This window comes from Mastigoproctus giganteus, chromosome 1 (assembly GCF_048544385.1).
Source record: "Mastigoproctus giganteus isolate SK-2022 chromosome 1, ASM4854438v1, whole genome shotgun sequence".
NCBI classification, from domain to species: domain Eukaryota; kingdom Metazoa; phylum Arthropoda; class Arachnida; order Uropygi; family Thelyphonidae; genus Mastigoproctus; species Mastigoproctus giganteus.
Genome location: NC_143575.1, coordinates 158,183,015 through 158,210,428, shown reverse-complemented (window position 1 = coordinate 158,210,428; position 27,414 = coordinate 158,183,015). Strand labels below are relative to the sequence as shown.

Genomic DNA, 27,414 nt, shown 5'->3' with positions numbered 1-27,414 from the left:
CGTGTACCGACTTACGGTGATGTTTCCGGTTATGGGTTCCTATGCAATTCACATTCCTTTAGATGTTACCTACCTCCCCTAAATGTTTGTACCAATATTTTTGAGACACCCTGTAGATTGTTGGCCTAAACCCAGGGCCTAACTTAGTCCTAGGGAAACTAGGCATGTGCCTAGGGCCCATACTTTGAGGGCACCAGTAAATGGCAAGGGATACAGGCAAAACCTGTAAATGGCAAAGGGAGACAGGCATTACACTACTGATATCCAGTAGTGTAATGAGCAGGGACTTTCATGTTCCTTATAAAATTTGCAAATAAAATATACTTTAAAATTGCAATGTTTAAGTTTCTGGTCAAAAGGCACATGCTGCTGATATGTTCAGATTCCATATATTTCCTTAGAAATTTATGCAAATCGGAAAATATTTTGCTTAGGGCCCAAATACTCCAAAGATAGGCTCTGCCTATCTTTGGAGTATTTGGGCCTAAAACTTGAACAGTATCCATGTTTACTTTCCACAATACTTGAAATTTGGCATTTTCATTTTTAACACACACACACACATGCACATTTTGAAAATGGAAGTGTCCACTAAGTTGATTTTTATATGTTATGTTTATAAGCTTTTATTTTTGTTGTTAGCAGAATTAAGAAAAGTTTTTTTTTTTTCATTCAAAATAACATATATGAAATGTTATCAATATGTAAAAAATACACCATTTTTACATTTATAAATTTTCATTAAAAAGAAAAATTAAAAATTTGTGCTTAATAAGTATTGACAGTGATTAATATGAGGTCAGGCATTGGTATACCCCAAGAAGAATTCAAAAAATCCAAAATATTGATCCAAAAATTAAAAATGAAAACTGGCCGCTTGTCATGTACCTTTGAACACTAATCTGGTACTAGTGGATGAATGTTCATATTGTGTTGATTGATTGGCAACAGCAATTTCATAACAACAGCTCTTACTATTATGTAGAACCAGTCTTGTGAGCTGTAGATAAACACCATTTTCTTTGAAGTTTCTCATCAGTCCACACACTCCACTCCATTTTTAGTAAAGGGTTTTCACTTCTTAAATTTCTTCTTCTTCAGTCCAAACAGCCAAGGAAAATATCAGTTTTCAAAATAATAATAGAATAACCTGATAAAAAAAAGAAAGAGTAAAAAGGAAGCTCGAGGCTTTTACTGCACGCTGCCTCCGTAGCCAGGTGGGAAGGAGCAGCAGTGCGTAGCACACGCTTCTTGATTAGACTGGGGTTCGAGCCCGTCACCACCAAATACGGAGGATGCGGAAAGGTCAGGAAATGACCACCGCATATCCCGGAGCAATATAGCCTTAGTTGCTAATGCTCCTAAAAATCAAATAACAAATAGCTTTTACTGCACTAGTCAAAAAATAAATAAATACTAATAATAATAAAATAAATAATATCCACAGGGCCATCCACAACTCTGAGTATTGTGCTGCAACCACTAGGATCAATGGTGTGTAGCAACCACTAGGATCAATGGAAAAGAAACAAGAGATCAGCAGCAGAAGAAACAAATAGCTGCCAGCTTGGAAAAGAAGGCTCTAGCAGAAGATAGACGAATTAAGATTCAAGATAGATCAATTGACTTAGGCCCACTGCGATAATAGAACTTGATTGAAAAGGGAAGAGCATCCTTAAGAAAGCTGCTTTTATAAATTTTTTTTTTTTTTTTTTGTTTTTAGCAGAATTAAGACCATGGATTTCATCAGGGAAAATTAGTTGGCCAAAACTACCAGCAGACTGGCAAAGAGAGCAAAGCCATGGTGGGGAGAGAGACCTACAAATACCTTGGGGGGTGATGAAAGCTCAGCAGTAAGATCACAAGGAGATCAAGGCCTGCTTGACCAAAAAATATCATCAGAGACTTAGAAGACTGCTCAAAGCAAAACTGAATGGCCTCAGGGAACCCACTCACCATAAATGCCTATGCAGTCCCAGTGCTAACATACTACTTCGGGATTGTAGAATGGACTAACACTGATCTTGAGGTGATTATGAGAAAGACAAGGATAATGATGACCGAACTGCCAACATCACCTGAAGTTGGCCTTGTAGAGACTGACTATAGGTTCAAAAGAAGGAGGAATAGGCCATAAGGAAGATAGACAAGTGCCATACTCCACTCAACGTAAATTAGGAGACTCCCCTCTTCCAAAGACAGAAAGATAGCCAAAGAAAACACTCCATGGCAGACGTTGCAGTGGCCTCCATCAAGACTACATAGGTAAATTGGCTTCCAGTGCATAGCTCATGAGCTGGACACTTCATCAAGACTGAGGGATTCGTGCTCACCATTATAGACTTGGTAATTATACCAGAAAATACATTGCCATGGAACCCAAATTGGAAGATGACATGTGATGATACCAACTGGCCTCACAAGCAATCCACTGCATCATCGCCTGATTGTATGTACTTACTACAGGTGATGTGTAAAAAATGTAAGACAAATTTTTTTAACATGCCTCTTTTTGTTATTTTTTTGCAGGTTTTACTGGTAAAAACAATGTGGATTGGGTTTGGGTGCGGTTACAGTGAATGTGAATGTAAGTTAGGTGTGGGTCTAATACAGTGGTCCCGCCCAGGAATCTACTATCAGATTTACTTTGCACTGAACTACATGCAACTCCATGTGTACCTTACTACCACTTTTAAGAACTGATTTTTTTCTGTCTTTTATTTCTACGAGGCTTAGGTTCTGTTTCAAATTTCCTCTCTGGGAAATGTATGGCTTGCAAATTACAAAGCATACTACTTCCTTTCATCTATATTCATTTATAAATTCCGGTTACAAAATATTGGATGGTTCTTCTCTTCTTAATTGAAGTCAAAATGTAAATTAATATCATTTTTCTTTTTGTATTAAAGCAAAATTATATATTGTAGCTGGGAAAAAAAAAAAATTCAGTTAGCAAAACAGTCATACCTAAAAGATGCAGTGGTATTCATATAAAATTTTAAAAGTTAGTTCACTGATTTAGGTCATTCTTCACTTTACCTAATTCTCTGCAATGGTGTTTCTTTTTCTTTTTTTTCCCTATTTATATATAACTTAGAAAATATATAACTAAATTGTTCTAAAGAGTTTAAAGAATTTTATAAACACAAAAATTATGTATTTATAATTTTTTTTTTTCATGTTATTCTTTTAGTATGCATGGAATCCATGGGCTTAGCTAATCATCAGCTTCCAGATTCATTAATCACAGTGTCTTCTATTCTTGGTTCAATGACTAGTGCTGATCGAATAAGGCTTGGTACTCAAGCAGGTCTTGATCAAGCTGGAGGATGGATTGCTGGTGATGAGGATAAAAATCCAGTGGTTGAAATCTACTTCACTGGATATCGAAATATTACAGGATTTATTACACAAGGTACCACTTACTTGCTAGCATTTCAATTTTTTTCCTGAAACAAATTTTATGCATATTATTGTATAAGTGAACTCATTCAAAAAATATTTCTTGACTGAATGTCTAAGAGTGTGAAAGAGGTTGTTTATGCATAGGTACAGCATTTCCATCATTTCTACTACCCAGGTAGTATTAATGTATTATTTATTCATATCTCATATTTTGATCACCTTCACAACGAGTTTCTGAGATACTGCACTGCTCTGAATAAGTAATGCTTCACCAGTGGAGAAAACAAATGTTACTTATTCTCGGCGGAAACTACCACCCAGACGACAACACCGTTTTGAAGCTTGTTGGCTTACTCATCAGTGGGTGGGCAGTTATCCTGTTGTGCAATAGTAACAACCCAGGTATGAAGTATAACACCACAATATGAGGGATGCTTGATGGTGTGTGGTTTAATCGAAAAAATTTTTTTTTGATGAATGCATCTTTTATTCATATTTCATATTGTGATCACCTTCACAACATGTTGTTGAGTTGAATAAACGATGCATTCATACTACCTGGGTAGTAGAAATTATGGAAGTGCAGTACGCATGCATTAAAAACCTCTTTCATACTCTTAAACATACAGTCAAGAAATATTTTTCAATAAAACCAAGCACCTCTCATGTTGTGGTGTTATTCTTCATAACTGGGTTGTCACTATTGCAACAACAGGGTACCTGTCCACTCACCAATGAGTAAGCCAACAAGCTTCGAAACGGTGCTGTCTGGGTGATGGCATCCGCCGAGAATAAGCAACATTAGTCTTCTCCAGTGGTGACGCGTTACTTATTGAAAGCAGTGCAATACCTTGGCAACTCTAGGTGGTTAGGCAAGCAAAGGCAGATTATGAGAAATCTTTGGCAGAGGATGCAAATAAAAACAGCAAAGAGTTCTTGATTTATGTAAACTCTAGAAGGAAGGGGATGAATCAGATTGGTCCACTTGATATCGATGGTTCAACTGTTGATAATCCTTCTCAGGTTGCTAACAAACTAAATAAGTATTTTGCATCTACATTCGCACATGAGAAGTTGTTCAGGGAAGGGAAGGGAACGCCAGAGGTGAATTAAACTCTAGCAGTGAGCTAGAGGATTTTGTAATAACTGAGAGCAAAGTGGAGGAGAAATTGTTGAAGTTAAACATAAGAAAGGCACCTGGGGTGGATGTGATCTATCCAGTTATATTAAAGGAGGCAGCAAAGGAAGTAAGCAAACCGTTAGCCATAATTATGAGAGCTTCCTTGGACTCAGGGGAGGTACCCATGGACTGGAGATGTGCAAATGTGATCCCAATTCACAGAGGAGGATCAAAGGGTGACACAAATAATTATAGACTGTTAGTTTAACTTCTATTCCAGGGAAATTAATGGAGCCACTGGTTAAAGAACAAATTTGATTGGATACTATGATGTGGTCACAAAGGAAATGGATGCAAAGAATAATTTTGATATCATATATTTGAATCTTAGAAAGGCTTTTGACACTGTTGCACAAATTGGAGAAGTGTGGCATTGGAGGCAAATTGCTGCTATGGAAAAAAAGGGATGGTTCTGTGGGAGAAGACAGAGAGTGGTAATCAATGGACACTGCTCTTCATGGACTGATGTTATTAGTGGAGTCCCCCAGGGTTCAGTGTTGGGTCCATTGTTGTTTTCTGTATTTATTAATGATATTGATGGTATATCAGGCTTAATGTCCAAGTTTCCAGACAATATGAAGGTCGGCAGGGTTGTTAATAACACTAATGACAGTATGCTGCTGCAACAGGATCTAGAAAAGTTGAGCAGATCGGCTGAGAGGTGGCAAATGAAATTTAACATTGACAAATGTAAAGTGTTGCATATGGGAATCAGTAACCCCAGAATAAGGTATCAGCTGTGTTGAACTACACTGACAGTTGTAGAGAATGAAAAGGATCTGGGGGTAATTGTGCAGACAGATATGAAGTTTTCTGAGCAGTGCAGATGGTCTGCAATAGTAGCTCATGGTGTTTTGTCAATGATATACAGGAATTTTTCTAGCAGGGATAAGGATTATCCCCTTATATAAGGCAATGGTCAGGCCACACCTTGAGAGCTGCTGGAACAAGTATAGAGAAGGGCAACATGATTAGTTAATGGAACAAAGGGTCGCTCTTATGAAGAAGGGCTTAAGTTTTGCAAATTACAGTGTCTAGAGACTAGGGCACCTGCAAGGTGATCTGATTGTGGTGTATAAAGCCTTGAATGGTTTGAGCATGTTCAATGCTGATGGGATTCTTCCTCTTGCTCAGATTAATTGCCTTAGAAGGCATAAATTCAAATTGAGGAAAGACTATTGTAGGATAGATATGCGGAAGTGTGCCTTTAGCCAGCAGGTGGTTGATCTGGAACAAACTTTCAAGTGTCATTGTAGAAGTTGATAGCTTAAATAGATTCAAAACAAACCCCAGGGGCTCACATCTTGTGAGTATGGGCTTGGCACACCCAGGGTCCTGAGCTGGATATCATCAGTCTTCTCTTTCTTGGTGATTCCTTTCTACTTCTCTCTCTCTCTCTCTCTCTCTCTCTCTCTCTCTCTCTCTCTCTCTCTCTCTCTCTCTCTCTCTCTCTCTGGGTAACTTGGGATTTTTTTTTTTTTTTTTGGCTGTTGCAGCATAAGCCTCAGGCTTCCTTGCACCATATGGCTAATAATAATAATAAAGCAGAACTAGACAAACATTTGGAGCGAGTGGATGGGTGAAATGAGAAGGTGTTTTTTTTTGCTGTTGTTATATAAGCTTGCTTTCTTGCATCATGTGCCTTTACTAATGCTAATGCTAACTCATTGTGAAGGTAATCACAATATGAGATATGAATAAACTATGCATTCATACTACCTGGGTAGTAGAAATGATGGAAGTGCCATACCCATACAGAAATAACTGCTTTCAGCGAACTCATTTTGAGAATGAGAGAGTATTTTGATTTTGATAAAGGGGTGTGTGTGTGAGGTATATTTGTGCTGGAGTGTGACTTCCTTTTCAAAATTGTTAGCTAAGTCCCAAGTGTAGGCAGGGATATTTTAAATTCTTCAATAATAAATTAAGTTGAATTGGTTTATCCATAACACTATTGTTGAAAACGAAGTCACACTCCACCACTATTTTACTACACAAAATATAATAGTCTCTCAATTTGTTTTCATGCTTCTCAGAAGTAATTATATTGCTACAAACAATCTATTCACAGATTTAATCTTGTGAGCATGCTGACTTAACTGACTTAAAACTAATAAAAGTATTCTTTCCTCCACTCCAGCATGTATAGCATCTCAAGGGGCTATTTTAATTGTGCTACTGCCACTAGCACAATTAAAATAGCATAAGCCTATGTGAGATATGCCTATGTGTTACCTATGCCTATGTTACCTAAGCCTATGTGTTACCAATGGCTGTGTTGTGCTGGCTTAATTGAATTACAGAATTCAAGTCTTTCTTGGTAAGAGTACCCTTTTGTGCCCATGACTAATCTTGGTTTTTCACTTCATCAATTCTGTATTCCAATATATGAACTATAATTCTGCATTCCAATATATGATCAATTCTGCCTTCCAATATATGAACTATAAAAGTAAGAATTTATTTTTCTAATATATTGAATGAAAGTAATATTGATAATATAATGTAAAATATATATAAAAAACTTATAATAATAGTTTTTTTTTTTGTTTTTAGTATTAATGTTAGCAAAATAATGAAGGAAAGAAGCTAATACAGCATCAGCTTTAAAAAAAGAAAAAAATTACCCACTTTTTGCCTATTCTTTCTAATGATTTGTACACCCCTTCTTTAAATCTGTTCAATCTACTTCCACAACACCGGATGGAGTTTTTTCAAACAAACAATCACTCTCTAGATGAAAGCAAATTTCCACACACATATCCTGAAATCATTCTTTTCCAATTTAAATTTGTTCTTCCTTTAGGTGGATAATTCATTCTTCATTGTATGTGCCCAGGTTTTAGACTGCAGTTTACAGAATTCAAGTCTTTCTTGGTAAGAGTACCCTTTTGTGCCCATGACTAATCTTGTTTTTCTCTTCATCCAATCCAACAGATCTATACTCTTCTTAAAATGAGGCTTCGAAACCTGTGCAGTACTCAAAAACGGAATAATTAATTCTTTGTCCTTGCTGGAAAATTCCTGTTGCATTATTGTCAGAAGCTTCCCTTTTAGCTGCCCTAGAAGCCTGGCTTCACTGCTCAGAGTACTCATGTTGGAATGAACAATACTCATAGGCTTTTTCAATCTCCACTACCTTGAGTTTGGTATCACCCAAATGATTATGGAAGCTACTCATATTGGCATAGCCTTCCCTGATTGCTGTCATTAACCACCCTGTCCACCTTTGTATTGCTAGCAAATTTGGACATTAAACTTAATATATATATATATATATATATATATATATACATCAGTAATTTTAATAAACATTAAAACAGTAAGGAGCCAATAACCAGTCCATTAGTCCAAAGTAACCAATAATTGGTTATTTTGGACTAATCCAAAACCATTGCCCTTTTTGGACTAATGCTACCCTGCTGGATAGCATTTGTCCAAAAAAAAGGGCATTGGCTATTAATAACCACTCTTTCTTTCCTGCCACTTAGCCGTACTTTTATCCATAATAGTAACTTTCCCCATTTCCATGCTGTTTCAATTTCTGCAGCAATCATTCATGTGGAACAGTATTAGAAAAGTTACTGAAATCTATGTACACAGCATCAAAATTATTTTTTGATGTTGTACACTCCTAATTGGTTGGTTATATTGGTTATACAAGGTCTTCCCCTAACAAATCCATGCTGTGATTTCTGTACAATTGTATTCCTATCAAGATTGTGCTCCATTACGTTTTTAAGCACTGACACCATTATTCTCTCTTGCACAGAATTCAAGCTTATAGGTCCATAATTTGATCTTCCATTGTGAATAAATAAACCATTTGCAGATCTCCAGACAGTAGAGACATTCCTCAGTCTAAGTATGCTCTCATAATTATAAGTATTAGTTTGCTTACCCGTTTTTTTATAATTCTTTTAATATAATACTGGGGGCTTTTCCCCCGCTGCTCACTTTGCTCACCAACCCCCGTGCACGGCTTTTCTATGTAAAATATAGAGGTATGACGGAGTAAGTAAAATCTTTTCTACATAAAAGACACACCTGTCGAAACACTGATCAATATCTAATCAGGAAATGACCTATGTAATTATTTACCTGTGCATTTGTAGTGATGTAATTGCCCCGCCCACTTGTACCATGTGACTGGCATCCCTATTCTCCCATTGGCTACCCCACCACACCATATGGCATTCTCAGGGTTGAATAAATATCACCATGTAATTATTTACCTGCATTTACATAGGTCACTTAGGAAAAGGCCTTTTGCTTCGGGTTCCATAATGCATGAAGAATATTGTTGCATCTGAAAGAGCAGGATAAAATATTTACAAACTATATAAATATTTAAAATATTTACAAAATACTAAACTATTCACAAATATACAAACTATATCAGGTTCTTTCATCATCTGACATTACAATGGAATGTAATGTCAGCTGATGATCAAATGATGCTGGGCGTGGTCATGTATTAGACAGTAAAGCACGTACACAAGGTTGACCGGGCTAGCCAGGTGGGTAAAGTGCCTGCCTGGCAACCCAAAGGTCGCGGGTTCGAATCCCACCTCGGGCTTGGATCAGAGTAAAATGCAAAAACTTTGGGAGGTGCATTATGGCCACAGAAGCCGATGCGCCAACAACTAACAAAAAAAAAAAAAAAAAAAAACATGCACACGGTTAGTGAACGTTATGGAGGCAGTTGTCTTTCAGTGGAAAACAACAATGTAATTATTTACCTATGAATTTGTAGTGACATAATTGCCCCCTCCCCCATCGGCTCAAATAAGTGACGTAATTGCCCCACCCACTTCTCCCATTGGCTCGAATAAATATCACTGAGAGGAAAACTTTTTTTAGTGTAAAGAGAGATAATGTAAGATAATGAGGTAAGCAGATGATTATCACATTTTATAAGGCAACAGTTAGGCTGGATCTTGAGTATTTCATTTGGAGCTGGAAGATTAGTCAAGGTTAGTCAAGGACACAAAACAGCTCTTAGAATGAAAGTCTTCACTTCTCCAAGTTGCAGAACTAAAGTCTTTCATTGTAAGAGTATCTATGAGGAAATTTTATTGACATGTTTAAGACTTTGAATGGATTGAATAAATTAAATACTGATGGCATTCTTGCTCTTGCTCGGAGAACATACATAAGGGGACATAAAATTAAATGCAATTTAATTTTAAGGGGACATAAAAGAAAGCATGCAATTATATATGCATGCTTTCTTACATGATTTGCCACTGCTAATACTAAATAGTTAATAGGATACTAAATTGCTATTAATAGGATGGATTCCATTAGTCTCAGCTTTATTTACTTTATTTTTGCTTTAACAGTGTGTCTTCCAACTTATTTTCCATTAGCATAAAATAATTTAGCTCCTACTTTGAATTATGTATGGCTTTCTTATCTGCAGAGTTAGATTTACCATTGGAGGACCATCTTTATTAACTGATTCCAAGTGGACTGCAAAATTCCTTTTATTTTGAATATTAATGCTTAACTGTATTCTGCCACTACTCTATATATATATATATAAACTGTAATTAGAAATGGAAAAAGTATTTTTGATATTAGTATTACAATGTCTAAATGATGTAAGAAAGCAGACATTTTTTTGCATCTGTCAAAAAAAAAAAAAAAAAAACTCTCATTCATATCTTCCCTGCTTTTCCATTTCTGCTTTGAACTTTGCAAAAACATCTGCCTTGAACATTCTGGCAGAAAGCTCAGTCTGTTGACCTGCAACATTCTGCCTGAAAGTAAACTTCACAAAATTCTACCTTCTGTTACTTCCCAAAATTTTGTATTTATTCTTCTATCAGTGAAAATATCATTCATTTTTAGACACATTAGAATATATGTTATTCTGGGATTATTGCTGTATATGTACAGCAGTAAACCCAGAATAATATACTAATTAGGTGTTAATGCACTCAAAGTGGTTTTGAAAATACAGAAGAACAGAGAAAAACCGGCTCTGTATTAGACAGATATATGCAGCCCATTTACAGCTTGAGGAGCTGGTGGCAGGCCAATCTAACAAAATCACCTCAGCTGCATGATTTGAAATAATATAATGTTAAGTTAACATGGAAAAGACTCTTTCAGACTTATATGTTGGAAACCAGATGAAAACTAGGCTAGAGTCAACAACCCAGAAAGAAACTGAGAATAAAGCGCTGTAAGTGAGGATTCAAACTATGGAAGAAGAAGCCAAGAAAGCTCAGTAGCTGCCCTAAGTGCAAGTGCTGAGGACACAGGCCTGAACCCAACCACAAAAAGTGAAGAAAGGAACAGCACAGCACATCTTTATCATAGGGATGTTTGTTTGTTATTTGGTTTTTAGGAGCATTAGCAACTAAGGCCATATTGCTCTGGGGATATTCGGTGGTCATTTCCTGACCTTTCCACATCCTCCGTATTTAGTGGTCACGGGCTCGAGCCCTGATCTAATCAAGAAGCGTGTGCTACGCATGCTGCTCCTGCCCACCTGGCTATGGAGACGTCCATAAGGATGTGCTTTTCCTGATCCTGTGATAAAGACTTGCTACAATAAGATCTGCTACAGCTCTTCAACAATTGTGGCAAAGAAGCTGAGAACAGTCAACCAAGAGTGAAGTAACTAGGAAATACCTACCCCCAAATGGGGCTAGTCTATCCTAGCCTTCCCCCATGTTACTCCCCAGGCATGTTCATGACTTTCTTACTCACTGGACATGGCTCACTAAATGCCAAACTGCACAGTCTGGGTCTGGTTGAGGAACAACCCCACTGTGCATGCAGAAATGTTGAGGATGGGGCACATATACTCTATGACTACCAAAGGAGCAAATAACTAAAATAGGACCCCTGCCAAGAAACCAAGAACATCTGTTCATTACAGAAGAGACATATTATAAAGCTTTAGCACAATGAACTGCCCAGCAACAAGCAATCCAAACAATATCAGTCACAAATATTCACTGAGACCACAGAGTAAACTCCAGAACTCTCTAAATGCAGCCAAATGAAGAATCCCCTGATAAATTGCCAATAAAAAATCTATATGAAATAGCACCATGAGTGATCCCCACCATACTGACAAAAATATATAGCACTGCTCCTTTCCCCTGTATGCACTTCTCCTTGGAGCCTTCATATAACTTGACTTACCCTGAATCGACTATGGGACTGGACTTTTGCATGCAGCCAGGGTTGCATGCAAAAGTCCAGTCCCATAGTAAATTCACTATATCCATTCAGCTACATGCAGCTGAATAGATATAGAAGCTGCATGACACGTAGGGTATGTTTGTATATTTAATTAATTTATCCTACTACTTAATTATTTCATAATTTACTTCTATTATTAAGACTATAAGTTACTTAAAAAGTGTGAGTTTTTGTTTATAAAGACTTTTTTTTTTTTAAAGTTTACATTACATACCCCTTCCCTGGTGTGAGGAATGAAGGATACTTGATAATAATAATAATTATAAAAAAGGGAAAATATATATATTAAAAGAAACAAAAAATATATAAAATATATAAAAAAAGCACAAAAGGTGTAAAAATATAAAAAGTATGAAATATGTGTGAATGGAACAAATTGCAACATGCAATTTGTACCATTCACTAGACAAGACTTATGGTCAAGAGGGCCTCTGGTCCCCTCTAGACCATCCCTGCAGACACCATGCTGTTAGCTTTTCTTAGCCCGCATGGCATGTGACACTGATGTTTTGCTGATCCAGGTCAGTGTGGGATCACTTCATCCAGAGAGGCAACCCACAACCATAGGGATCCCTTTCCTTATGTCCTTTCTGTCCTCACCATCGGTGAATCCTCTACTATTCGCGCCCCAACTTGAGTGGTTCCTACCTAACCTTTCACCTATTGGTACCGGGCGAAAGGTTGATACACCACATCTTTTCAATCCCCCTCTCCCTGGGGTGAGTAGAGGCCTCTTCCCTCAGGTATCCCCACTGTCACACCTTTCATTCAGATTGGCACCTCAGCTATTGCCTCCCCCTCAGGGTTTACCCAGCCAGAGTCTAATCCTCCCTATTGACCAGGTCTGCCTCCCCTTGGCAAAGAATGGTAACTAGGGGTCGGGGATGTCCCACAGGCCACTAGACTAATAGGCCAGATGAACAACAGACCAACACAACCCAAAACTGACCTTACACAAACACTCACTAACCTACACTATCTTGGCCTTTACTGAGCCTATACAAAAATCATGCCTCAGACCAGAGATGAAAATTCTTTTTAAATAATTCCAATTAAAGTAGTTCAAGGAAGCCAGGGGCTTTTGTTGCACTGTTCAAGAAAAAAAAAAGATATAAATAAATAAAATAATAATAAAATATGAAACTAAAATTTAAAAATGTAATAAAATAAAATATAATAACAAAATTAAATAAAATATAATAAGGGCATCAAGTTTTTCATATTTTTTTTCATATTTTCATATGAAAAAATAAAAGAAGAGGTATAAAAAGTAGACGAGAAAACAGATTATTTATAAGCTTTCTTCCTCATGTACTGATCTATCCACATGACCTTTGAATTTCTTCAAATTACCTGTGGGAACAACTTGTACCAGTAATTACAGGAACATAAATTCAAATTACAGGGCTTTATTTTGAAGCCCTGTAATTTGAATTTATGATCCCTACTTCTGTGATCCTTTATAACAGTGAAAAATTTGTTTTCATTAATATTACTATCCTCTCTCAAAGCCTTATAGCCTTGATGGAATCAATCCGAGCAAGATGTGGGCATCTCCCTGTTTATAATATGCTTCAGGACTGTCTTATCCTGTAATCTGTGTTTTCAGCCATCAGGATTTAAATGACATAGATAATACAATGATCTTAATTCTCATAGCAAAACAAACTTGCCTTTCCCATGAATTGCTCTGGTATCGTCCTACTTTCAAACAGATGGCTTGCTGATCATTTAATTGGTCATTTGTTTAAAAGACGAGACTGCTATGACAGCCCATTTCTGTACTGATCTCTTAGATAAATAGAAGGTGGTCTCTAGTGTCTATGTGCAGATAAAACATTTTTAAAGATGTTGTTTGGTGTGAGCTGTCATGTGATATACAAAATCAGAGATTTAAAAGTTGTAATGTTGATTTACAACAGACAGTTGAAAGTGGTGCAATACCAGGACATCACATTACAAAGGCAAATTTGTTCTGCTGTGAGAATTAAGGTTGATTGGTTTGTTATTTGTTTTTTTTTTTTTTTTAGGAGCATTAGTAACTAATGCCATATTGCTCCGGGGATATGAAGTGGTCATTCCCTGACCTTGCCGCATCCTCCGTATTTGGTAGTCACGGGTTCGAACCTCGGTCTAATCAAGAAGCGTGTGCCACGCACTGCTGCTTCTGCCCACCTGGCTACAGAGGTGCCTTTTTTTCACTGTGAATAGGCATAAGTGGAGTTTGAAAATAATTTGTTTTAGTGAATTCTCTGGCAAAACCAATTCTTTAAATGAGTCTTAAAATGCACTAGCAGTAAGGAAAGTCAGCCTTGACCTATTTATCCTCCGTATTTGGTGGTCAAACCCCAGTCTAATCAAGAAGCCTGTGCTATGCACTGCTGCTCCTGCCCACCTGGCTACAGAGGTGCCTCGAGAATTAAGGGCATTGCATTAATCTATGCTGTTTTAATATGGCTACCTGCAAAAACAAATGAAATGACAAGATAGTCATTATAAATGTTTACAGATATAAATATGTTCAGTTATTTGTGCTTAATATTTATTAACATTCACTCTTTTTAAACTGATCAACTACTAGGTATACCTCTAAAATCCAGAAAATTTAAAATCTAGCACTCTCATTCTCTGGTTGTGCTGGATTTACTGCAACAACAGCATGAGTAGTTTGTTTAGTAAACAATTGTGAATTTGCATTTCAAATATGTGCAAAAATATTTTTTCTGAATGTTTGCATTTTTTTGACGTGAGTGCAGCTTGAGGTCTGGTTTATTTTATCATCCAGAAAATACATCTTTAAAAAGATCCCACATCAACACACTTAGTGCTTTTATCTGAAGTTAACTATTAGTGCTTTTATCTATGTTATCTGAAGATTCTTAATGTAGGAAAAATCACTGTTGATAATGAGATCAAAAGTATTGCTTTATCTTGTTTCCTTTCTAACATGCTGGTATAGAAAGCATTCAGAAATGTTCTGCTATTGAGTGACCAAACCAGAAGTTCCTATCAATATTTAGAAAGTTAAAATCCCTCATAATAAGACATTCTGATTTACTGCCACACTCTGTTTGCCTGTATAATTGTTCATTATAATCATCAGTCAGTTGCCTGTAACATACTCCCACTCTCAAAATTGAGAGTGAGAGTATATTATAGCTGTTTGGGGTGATGAGTCATTTGGTGTGACATAAGCTCTTTTTTTAGAGCTTTTATCACACCAAATGACTCAACATTACAAAGTAGCCACTCACATCAACTGAAGGTACTGCTTTTAATTCTGTGCTTCTTGATCAAGAACATAACTCTCCCCATATTTCTGTCCTTTCTGAACAAATTATACTCACCATATTCAAATTCTGCATCCACTATCCTCAGTGGTGCCTTGTTACTACTATCACTGAAATCTGCATTGGATTTCTGTAATTTGCATTAATTAAGAATAATTGAAGACTTAACAGCACTTCATTTACTCTTAATTACTCCTAGCATTAGCGTATAAACAAATATATGTTTTACTGTTTTTACTCTTTGTAACTCTGACCTAGCCCATATAATTTCTTGTCTCATGAGGACTCCCAACATGTCTTGTAATTCTCCCATCTTGCTTCTAGGCTACTGCAAGAAGCAGTTTTGCCTCTACTTATGGCTACCTTTATACTCTTAATTGCATTGTCCTCCTGAAACTATCAGCTTTCCAAACTACCTAATATTCTTGTAACCCTTCTTTAAAATGTATTCCATCCTTTTAAAAACAGCCCTCTCCTGTTAACAAGCATGGGCCATGCTGAGAAAAATTTGTACCCCTTGCATCTTTTACAACCTCTTGAGGGTTGATAAGGCTCTTGTCATGTATACATTCCATACACTTTCAAATGCTCTTCTCTTTTCAAAGTACTATAGATGTCTGTCAGAATTGGCGATGGACATAGACCACTAGTTTGCATGTGTGTGGGTGTGTATGTTATTATAATTTGGCTGGCACTAGTAGCTGGCATCCATATTTTTGTTTTCATATAGTTTTTAGGAAAATGAGCAAATCCAACATATTTTTGACCAAAAAGAAAACAGATAATGGATGCCATTATTATTTTTTCTTATTTGATAACATCCTTTCATGTTATCATGTAATAAATTAAAAACATAAGATTTTAAAAGATAGTTGTTCATACCATATGTATAGCTGCTACTGATGACTCACAGTGGTTTTAGTCATTTCCTTCCACACTGATATCTTGGGGGTTTTTTTTTCCCATTAGAGAAAAAGAAGAAACTTTATGGGCTATTTATACCACGTAGTAGAATTTCTGCAGTCTGTAGACTGATTTTTTTTTTTCACAAAGAATGAAATTTTATAGATGTTTGTGTAGAATAATATTCTAAATATGAAATTACTTACCATCAAAAACAATTTTTGCTCATGTGTAACTAAAAGGCCACCTTTATGCTACCTACTCTAAAAAATTTTGACATTTGAGATTACAAAATAAAATAAAAAGTTTTTCTGATTCTATGATCAGATATTTTTAACAGATTGAGCCCTGGAACTTTCATTTCTACCTTATATTCTTATTTTACCAAACAGGAGTATAAGGTAGAGCTAAACTTTTTTTTTCTTTTTTTATCAAATGATACACAAAAATCTCTACAGATCCATATTTTTGCGATATAGCAATTACAGATTGTGTTTGTTATATAGCAATTATGGATTGTGTTTGTGATATAGCAATTATGGATTGTGTTTGTGATATAGCAATTATGAATTGCTATATCAATCATGTAGCAATTAGTCATGTATCGTATCTGTCTTGGAGCAATAGCTGCAATGTTCTGTTAAACATGGAAACAGAACCTCATCTGACTGCCATCTGTTGGTTGTAGGATCACCTTGGCAGAACACATTTATTCAGCATTCACAGTATGAATTTGCCAAAGGGAGAGATCTTGTCTACACATGGATTTTTTTCAGTAAAGCTTTTGATACTGTTCCAAATGAACAATTACTGTACAAAATGAAACAATATTCGATTAAGAGCAAGTTACTGCTGTGGATAAAGAGATGATTGATCAATTGAATAATATTAGCCCATAAATGCACACTGCCTCCCATAGACTATTGTTATCAGTAGGTCCTTCAAGGTTCCCCTCGACATCACTGGGAGGTCCCCTCACCACATGGTGAGGGGGACCTCCCAGTGATGCTGCTGGACTTCCAGATTAGCGTCACTGGGATCCAATGCCCACAGCCTAGATTCCAACCTAACATCAATGGGATCTGGCATGTTTGCAATGTGCTGCAACCCATGAAAATTTGGAAAGGGGAATCCTGGTGGTTGAGGGGCCTGGTGGTTGAAGCTTCAATACACCACTTTGGCTCCTGCTTTGACAAGATGGGTGGTCCTGGAAGGCCTGGCTAGTAGGCTCACTTGCGAGGGTCAATCGTGTCAATGCCATGCCTCTACCCTCATGGTCTGAGGGACAGGATTCAGGCTGGCGGTGGTGTGGGTATGGTGTCTGAGTAGGCCTTGTGTTCCACTCCCAAACACATTTATTGCATGCTGGGTAGTGAGTGTCCCTTTGTGCTCTATGGTGAGTGGGGTACTGAACCACTTCAAAAACTTCATGAATCATGATAAACTTACTTCTTCAGGAGCCCCCAACTTGGTCCCAATCTGCAAATATAGATGAAGAGACAGATAGCACTATTGCTACAAAGAGACAGCAAACTGAAATACCATCAGGGCCTGTCCCAAGGTTTTTAATTATACATTCAACCAGCGAAAAACCGATTGGCAAAATGTCACCCTTTATGCAGAAAGGGTTAGATGGGTTAGCAAGTTCCCCTAAATCAGTTAAGAGGCTCTGTTCTAGGGACCTCTTAATTGAAAGTAAAAGCGATAGGCAGTCTGAGCAGCTACTCCAAGCAACATCAATCGGAGGAATACCCATAACAGTGACACCACACACAACACTCAACTCATCGAGAGGTATCATTTCAGAGTGGGACCTTCTCGATGTTACCAAGGAGGAGATCTGCTCTGAGCTAAAACCACAGGGAGTGATTGCCGTTAAGAGAATCAATGTGCATAGGGATGAGAAACTTGTTAGAACTAGAAACATAATCCTGACCTTCAGCTCACTGACGTCTCCTGATGAGATCAAAGCTAGATACATCAACTGTCCGGTGCATCCATATGTTCCAAATCCTTTATGATGTTTTCAGTGCCAGAAATATGGACATTCTCAAATGGCCTGCTGTGGAGTCCTTGCATGCACTCGTTGTGATGTAAAGGACCATGAAACAACATCATGTTCAGCCATGAAACCTACCTGCATTAACTGCGAGGGAGAACATCCAGCCTACTGACAAGCATGCCAGAGGTGGAAAGAAGAAAAAGAAATCCAGCGGCTGAAGGCAGAAGTGAACATATCATACCAGGAGGCAAGGAAAGCGGTGAAACCTTTAAATATCAACAAACCCACCTACGCCCAGATGGTAGCAGGGAGATGTTCCATCAGAACTCAGACAGACATGACCATTCCTCCAAAAGAGTCATTCACTCCCATCGCCAGTTACCTCTTAAGCCCATAAAAACCTGCACAGAAAGACCAAAGACCAATCAGCTGCCACTCCTATATCAGTACCTCCTAATGCTCCACAAGTAAAAAAAAGCAATTGCCAAAGAAAAGACTAAGAAAGTTGAAGTACTCCCTAGTACCCAAGAAAACAGGGATGTTGAGGGGGAAGGAGGTACAAGAAGATTCACTCTTGGAACTCTTTTCTGGGGAAGAAATGGACACTGGACAGCTTCCGTACTTCCTCAGCACCTCGGAAGCCACCTGATGGACCCACCAAGCCAAAATAATGGCTAAATTCTTACAGTGTAAATGTTGTGGATTCCGGCAAAACAATGATGACATCAGGGCCCTCTTGCAAAAGCATGAGCCAGTTTGCTTTTGCTTACAAGAGACATACCAAAGGCAAATGAAAATCCTTCCCTTCCCTTCATAACACTACTATTATTCAAAAGGACAGAACCGGGGATGGACCTGCTCATGGGAGTATTGCTATACTTCTCAGCAACCATACCCCATTTCAAACTATTCCACTCTCCAACGTAGAAGCAGTAGAAGTTTGCCTTATGGTAGGGTTCTTATTGACAGTCTGTTCGGTTTATTTGCCATCTGGGGCTGATATCTCCCAGAAAGACCTTGATGATCTCATTGTGCACTGTCTACTCCTGTCTTACTCCTGGGCGATTTGAATGGACATAACACCCTGTGGAGTAGTGCCAATGTTAATGGAAGGGGGACGTGTCATAGACCATATACTCACTGACAATGACCTTTCCCTTCTAAATGTGGGAACTAACACCTTTTTCCACATGCCTACCCATACAGTTCTGCTATTTACCTCTCTATATGCTCACCCTCTCTCCTCCTTTACTTACTTGGGAGGTAGAGGAGAACCTTTATGGAAGTAATCACTTCCCCATGATAACCAACTTACTAAAAGGGAGGCAGTGCCCACCTTTTAGGTTACCACAGTGGAAGATTGATCAGGATGACTGATTGATTGAGGTGCCTCCGTAGCCAGGTGGGAAGGAGCAGCAGTGCGTAGCACACGCTTCTTGATTAGACCGAGGTTCGAGCCGTCACCACCAAATATGGAGGATGCGGAAAGGTCAGGGAATGACCACCGCACCGGAGCAATATGGCCTTAGTTGCTAATGCTCCTAAAAACCAAACAACAACAACTGATTGATTGATTTTGATTTTTTTGGCGCAAAAATGACTGTAGTTATACTGCGCCAAATCAGGCTGACCAGAATACTTTTCAACACCTAGTAGACTTTAGCATCAGTACAGTCAATCAGAAGCCTATCAATGATGCAGTGGCATACATTACAGAAAGCATTGTCCATGCAGCTGCAACTACAATTTCGAAAACATCTACCCAGTTTTTACCATTTCTAAAACCTTGGTGGAATGCTGAATGCACAGCAGCAAAAAAGGCACAAAATAAAGCTTAGGGGATATTCTGACCATATCTTACCAAAGCCAATCACTTAACTTTCAAACGTGCACAATATATTCGTCATCAGAGCCAAAAGGAATCATGGATCCACTTTACATCCACTATTACCCACTCAACCAGAAGTAAAGCTATCTGGGACAAAATCTGGAAAATGAAGGGGAAATATACATCACACCCTTCATTAGTCCTGGAATGTAATGGATGCGTTATTGCAGACCCAAATGCAATAGCCGATGCACTTGGGGAGACCTTTTCTGCCATCTCGTCAACACCTTCTTACCCCCCAGAATTTCTGGTCTGGAAAGACAAACTCGAAAAGCAGCCAATCAACTTTAAATCTAAAAAATCTTATCCCTATAACGGGCTCTTCATTACAGAAGAGTTAGAAACAGCTCTAATTCTTACTGAGGCAAGTACTGCTGGACAAGTTCTTATCCATTATGATATGATCAAACATCTGTCTGCAAAATCCATGGACCAACTGCTCTTTCTATATAACAGAATATTCCAAGAAGAGCAGTTTCCGGATTCCTGGAACAAGGCAATCGTGCTTGCCTTTCCTAAGCCAGGCAAGGATCCTAAAATCCCAACAAACTACTGTTCTATTGCTCTGACTAGCTGTCTGTGCAAAATTCTGGAGAGAATGGTGAATACCTGCCCACCTTATATGGTATTTGGAGGCAGATGGACTCCTCTCCAGATTGCAATGTGGCTTCAGTAGCAATAGGTCAACTTTGGACCATTTAATCAGGCTCAAAACTTCCATTCAAGATGCTTTTTTAAAACGAGAACACCTGGTGTCTTTGTTCTTCGATATGGAAAAAGCGTATGACACAACGTGGAGATTTGGAATTTTAAAAGACCTCTACAGCATTGGCCTTAGAGGTCATCTTGCAAATTTTGTAAAAAAACTTTTTATCTCATCATTCTTTCCAAGTCCGTGTAGGATCTACTCTCTCTTGCTCTTTTAGCGAAGAGGAGGAAGTACCTCAAGGATTCGTTTTACCCAGTCAACTATTTAACTGTTACGCTTTTTGCCATCAAAATGAATTCCATCACAGAACCACTTCCTCCAACCGTAAACTGTGCCCTCTTATGTTCACGATATTAGCATATTCTGTCATTCCTGCAACATGAGGGTAATTGAGAGGCAACTGCAACATTCTGTTAACCATCTGAACTCATGGGCAATGAATAACAGATTCAGGTTCTCTCCACAAAAGACTCTTTGCATGCATTTTTGCAGAAAGCGCAATCCTCACTCTGAACCTGAACTGAGGCTTGGACAAAATGCTATTCCAGTATGACACAACACGTATGGGGATAGTGACTAAATTTATGGGGCTCATATTTGACAGAAAGTTAACCTTTCTTCAGCTCATTCGTCAACTACGTAAAAAGTATACAAGATACTTGAATATACTACGTGCAATCTTTTCACATTCTTGGGGCGATGACCGATGCACCCAATTAGGTTTGAATGTGAAAGTGTCTGCAATTCTGCCCAGACATGATAGGAGGGAGTATATGATGAGAGCCTTGTCGATCAATTTGGCCCTGGAGAGAGAGATAGATTGTGAAAGGCTCAAGGGGTAGAATTATTTTCAGCCTGGTCTGTGCTTGTTGACAGGAGAGACTGCTTCTACAGGGATGGGGTACACTTAAATATAAAGGGTGCAAGAATATTTGCTAGGTGGGTTGGAAAACTGCTAGCTTGGGGGATACATAGACTAAAGGGTTAACAGTGGCTGCAAGCAGAGGCAGAAGTGATTCTTGCACTGCTTCTATTAGAATGAGCAACAGCCTGGAAAGCAAGGTGATGGAGATTTCTGGGACTACTGGGAGTCATAGTGAAACAAATGAATATATGGGCTGTGTTAGGGTAACTAAGAGTAGGAACAGGCGCATGTATACTTGCATGTACACCAATGCTAGAAGTATAGTTAATAAATTTGATGAGCTTGAAGTACTTTGATGTCTAGTCAAGACATCAAAGGCAGATATTGTTGGGATATCAGAGATGTGGTGTCACACAGATATAAGCAGTGCAGAATTGGAATTTGGAGAGTACAATGTGTACAGGGAGGATATACAGGACAGGAAGGAAGGTTATGCTGTTAGTTAAGCAACACATAAAATATAAGGAAGTGCATCCAACTGATGTTGGTGAACAATGCAATGTTGAGTTTGTTTGATGTGAAATAATCTAAATAACTGCCAAAGGAAAAATGAGAGTAGGTGTGTGTGTTATAGGCCTAATGAATCTGATGACTATAATGAGCAGTTGTGCAGAGAAATAGAGTGGGTCAGTAAATCAGAATGTCTTTTAATGGGGGATTTTAACTTTCCAGATATTGACTGGAACTTGTGGGTTGGTCACTCACACACTAGCAAGACTTTTGTGGATTTCTTGGATGACTGTTTTCTATAGCAACATATTCGAGAGGCAACCAGAGATAGTAATACACTTGATCTGATTATCAGCAGTGATTATTCACGCATTAAGAATTTGCAGATAAAGGAACCACTGGGTGACAGTGATCACAATGAGCTGGATAGGCATTTGGAACGAATGGAGGGGTGAAATGGGAGCGGTTTTTTTTTTTTTTTTGGCTGATGCTGTATAAGCTTGCTTTCTTACATCGTATGCCTCTACTAATGCTAATGCTAATTGCGCCTCACTCATGCGATCTAAGTTAGATTACGGGTGCCAGTATATGCATCTTCTAGACTCAGCATACTCTGATAGCTGGATCCCATCTGCCATCAGGTGTTATCGCTTCGCAGGAAACAGTTTTCTCTACAGTATGCTTTGAAACTGAAATTCCTGCCAGACCATCCCACGTGGATACCTGTTTTTGAGCCACGTTGGGAAAATCTGTACCACTCGCCAGACTGCCAATCAACCATTCAGTATTTGTATCCAAAGGCTACTGAGCAATTTGGACATAACATTAGACAATGTTGCCCCATCACCAGGGCAACTTCCTCTCCACCCTGGCATGCTCGTGTCTCAAACTGCAACTTCTCCCTTAACAACTGGAGAATACTCCATCTGCTGTCTACTTGCAGCTCTTTTTAGCACAGCTCTCTGAACATTCTGACTTCTTATCCTTCTACACAGATGGCTCGAGGTCAGTAGTTCAGTAGTGCCTGTCGTATCTGCAGCTGTTTTCCCAGACACCACGGTATCTGAGTAGATCTCCCACGAATGCAGCATGTTCACTGCAGAGCTGTACACAGTTGAGCTAGCCTTGGGTCATATACAAACCATCCACCACAAAAAATATATTATATATATATCGATTCTGAGAGTTCACTGCAAGCTTTATCATCAATGAGGTTCAACTTTCATCCTGTCCTGACCATATACAGCAGAAGCTGCACTTCCGTTCACAATCTGAATTTGATGTTCATTTCTGCTGGATCCCAGGCCACATTGGGATCTCATGAAATGGGTTGGCAGACACTGCAGCCAAATAAGCGAACCTCTTTAACTCTTGCCTGTTAGTTCCCTATACAGATTGCAGTCAAGTAATTTGAAAGAAACTTGTATGCCAGTGGTAACACTTATGGCATGGACAGGCTGCAAACAAATTATATGGGGTTAAGCCTTTAATTGAACTTTGGCAGTCTAGTCTGTGCAGGAACCAAAAAGAGGAAGTTCTTCTATCTCGGCTCAGCACAGGACATTGTCACTTGACACATTGCTATCTGCTGAGGGTAGACAATCCTGTGTGTAGACAATCCTATGTCCTATGTGTAGAAATTGTGACACCGTTTTAACAGTCCGTCATATTTTAATTGAATATCCATGTTTTTATAATGATCGTCGTTTATGTTTTAACCATCTGTCTGAGTGTATAACGCTCAGACAGATATTATTGGACAATGTCAACGTGTCGGGTATATTTAAGTTTTTACAACTTATTAATCTAAATAACTTTATCTAGAATCTTTTTATCTTTTTTACGCGTTATAAACTTTTTATGTTGTTTACTCTTTCACAATAATATATATACAATTATAATATACTTTTATATTTTACACCTTTTTGACTTGATGCATAATTATAGCCTAATGCGCCATAAAATCTTAAAACAACCAACCAACCTTCAAGTTTGGTTTTTTACATGCATACTGCTTTTGATATTTATTAATGATATTGATATAAAGGTAGTTATGGTGTTAGTGATAACATTCAGGATAAGTTCCTCCAGCAAGAGCTAGATGAATGAGCAGATAAGCTGAAAAATTATGAAATCAAATTGTAATTACACAAAATTGCAAAAAAAATGAAATTGTAAAAAAATTCATTGTTTTTTTTTTGTTTTTGATATATTCCTATGTTTTATCTATTTATATATCATGATTCAGTTTCATCACCTTTTTTATTCTAAATTATAGAGAGAGTTTTTGCTTTGTACACCAAAATTGGCTGACAGGCATGATCACCTAGATTTTAAAATTTATTTTTGTGTGCCGCCACCCATTTAAATTGCATCTGCAATTACTTATAAAAACACATAATAGATGCAGTACTAATGAGGGGATTTGTGATATACTTTGAAATATTATTTGAAACAACCTGATGTACTGCAGAAGATTTAATCTCAAAATATTTTTTTTTTTTTTACATAAGAAATCTTCAATCTATGATAATATGTTATTTACCTTTGTGCCTGTTGTTTGATATCAGAGAAGGAACTGTCTTATATGAACTGTTCTTCAACTTCAAAAAAAAAAGAAAAAAGATAACAAGAAAGATATAGATTGCTTATTTGTTAATGTAACTTCATGGTAATTAGTAGCTTGTTTGCCCTCCATTATCAAATAATTTTGCAGTAGTCTAAAGCACATTGTTTTTCTTTTGATATACACAGATGTTTAAAAGTGGCTAACAAGTACTTAATGCTTGTTAACACATGGTGATAATAATAGTAGTAGCCAGTGTTAAAAAGAAATGATTGGAAATTTAACTTAACTGAGAGTGGACCTAGAATTGTTGATTGGTGAATTCTGTTGTTATGAGATTAATGCACTTTAGTTCCGCAAAGTCAAGGAATGTTCTCCAATAAAAAAATATACTCATTAGATAATGAAGGCTGGATATCAGAATTAAGTTTAATTCTAAGGATTGCTTATTTCAAAGTGCCATAGAATACTTGACTTACATTTATAGAGCAGTATTGCAGACAACAAAGCTATTATTATTATTTATTTATTTTTTTTTTCTTTTGAAAGAGTGGTATACGGCTTTTCAGAGAGATTGATTCAATCCACTCAACACTGAAGGGCATTAGGTTAGAGTTTGTTTATGCTGTTGTGTCACGTTTGTTGGCTTGAATATAATTCATAAATGCATTGAAGAACCCTTCTGTCTTTTTAATCATAATGGCAACAGAGTTTGGAACAGTGAGAGGATTTGTAATATTTTGAAAGGAGATTGTGCATATTTCTTTACACTATGGCTTTTTTTTTCTTTGTTTGTTTTTTTAATTTTGATCAAAAGAGGAAGTCGGCATCATCTGCTGTGCACTAAATGGATTCAATTTTTTTTTTATTGGTGATGGAGATTTTCACGTTTCCGCTAGAAACTCATGCACATTGTATCAGGATCACAGTGAAAGAATTACAATTCCAGAAATTCTTTTGCTTCTTCTTAATAGCTCAATAGACATTGCAAACACATACTCATGTGTACTGCTTGTTGTTTATCAGTGAAGCATTTTGGCACCAACAATGCCCACACTTTGTGTTGTCAATTCATGCACACTGGCATGGACTCTGCTAGTGCTTACATTTGTTAGTTTCCTTGATATAGATGGTTACACAATGATTGGCTTGCCATGCATTCACTTCAGATAATGCATTGTCATTAATGACCTTATTTGGTATTTGGGTGACCGGTATGTGGCAAGCCCTGGGTGGATCCAAGTTTAAAGGCTATGATGCATTTGCAGCATTTTGCTTCATATGCAGCTTGCACATGATGATAAATGTTATCTGATTATTCCTACGTCACACAAAAAATTGGAATATGGCATGCTGTGCACATTTTGACAAATCTGGGATGTTATTAAGCTGCACACACTTTGATGATTCCATGATAGCATCTTGGAGTGCACATTTGGATGAATCCATGATGGTACTTGCATATTTTGACAAATCTATCATATTATCATTCTGTGTGCATGTTGATAAGTCCATATTGTTATCTCTATATGAACTCTACCATGGGTGCCAAGCAAATTCGAGCTAAAGCGTTCCTATTGTGAAATAAGCAGTAATTTTTCCAGTGATAAGTTCTTTTTCAGTTATATAATTTACTATATACTATATTTACTATTTCAGTTATATAATTGCCTTTTTATTTACATAATTGTTATTTTATATTGTACTTAATATGTGGTCTTATAGTTATAGTTACGCTGGTTATTTTTATTTTAATTTAGATAAAGAGTTTTTGTGGATTACTACTTAATTTACATAAAACCATTATTTTCGTTCGAATTTGTTATTTGGTTTTTTTTAGGAGCATTAGCAGCTAAGGCCATATTGCTCTGGGGATATGCGGTGGTCATTTCTTGACCTTTCCGCATCCTCCGTATTTGGTGGTGACGGGCTCGAACCCCGGTCTAATCAAGAAGCGTGTGCTATGCACTGCTGCTCCTTCCCACCTGGCTACGGAGGCGCCTTTCGTTCGAATCTTGCAGCCATTGTTTTTGTATATAGTGGTAGGGAATTCAAATTTTTCATTGAGATAGCCAGGTAGCTCTAACGCATAATTATATAGATTAATACGCTCCACTGTTTCTATTAGATAGCGTAGTATTGACATTTAATTAATTTAATTTTTTAATCTTATTAATTTAAAATAGCATGCCCCAAACTAGGGCAGCAAAGCAACGGGCACAAAGTGGCAGGAGTGCTGTGACTCGGGGGAGAATTGAGATGGGGGCGATTCTCCAACACATCACAACCTAAAAAAATGTGCAACTTGTGAAATGTTTGCCGAACTCTCTGGAACGGAACATGATATTGCCATGGGGGATGTCTTTGTGTGTGCACGATGTAAGGAGTGTAAGGAAATCAGGCGACAACTCAGCGTTGTTATGGGCCTATATGAGAGTTTGAAGGACAGGGTGGATGCCTTCGAAAGATCTAAATTGAGGGGCCTATCAAGCTCTCAGCTGCCCACATCAACGCCAGAGCTTGCACTTGGTCATCACACAACACAGCGGCAACCCCCAAGGCAGAATGCGCTGGTCCCAGGGGAACTAGTTGTTGGTGACTCTATTGTCAGGGAAACGGGTAACATGCTTTGTAAAAAGGATAGGTGGAACAGGACCAGGGTATGTCTGCCAGGGGCAAGGGTTGATGACGTTGTAGAGCGGATATCATCTTTTAAGGGCACGAAAGGTGATATAGTTGTACACATTGGCACTAATGATATTAAGAGTAGTAGACCGGCGGAATTACTTAACAAGTACAAGTCACTGTTGAACAAAAGCCGAGAATTAGGGTTGAATTTGAAAGTGTCTGCAATTCTGTACAGACATGATAG

General features: G+C 37.8%; 1 protein-coding gene across 2 annotated transcripts in view; it reads left to right on the top strand.

The window, feature by feature from the left end:
* Positions 1 to 27,414, top strand: part of LOC150091211 (hemocytin-like) — a 1,750,539-nt gene that overhangs the window by 1,118,068 nt on the left and 605,057 nt on the right. For both annotated transcript variants that reach the window (XM_090374755.1, XM_090374750.1), the window contains one exon: positions 3,194 to 3,415. In XM_090374755.1, coding sequence (XP_090230881.1) covers positions 3,194 to 3,415 — 222 coding nt within the window. The remainder of the gene's footprint in view (positions 1 to 3,193; positions 3,416 to 27,414) is intronic.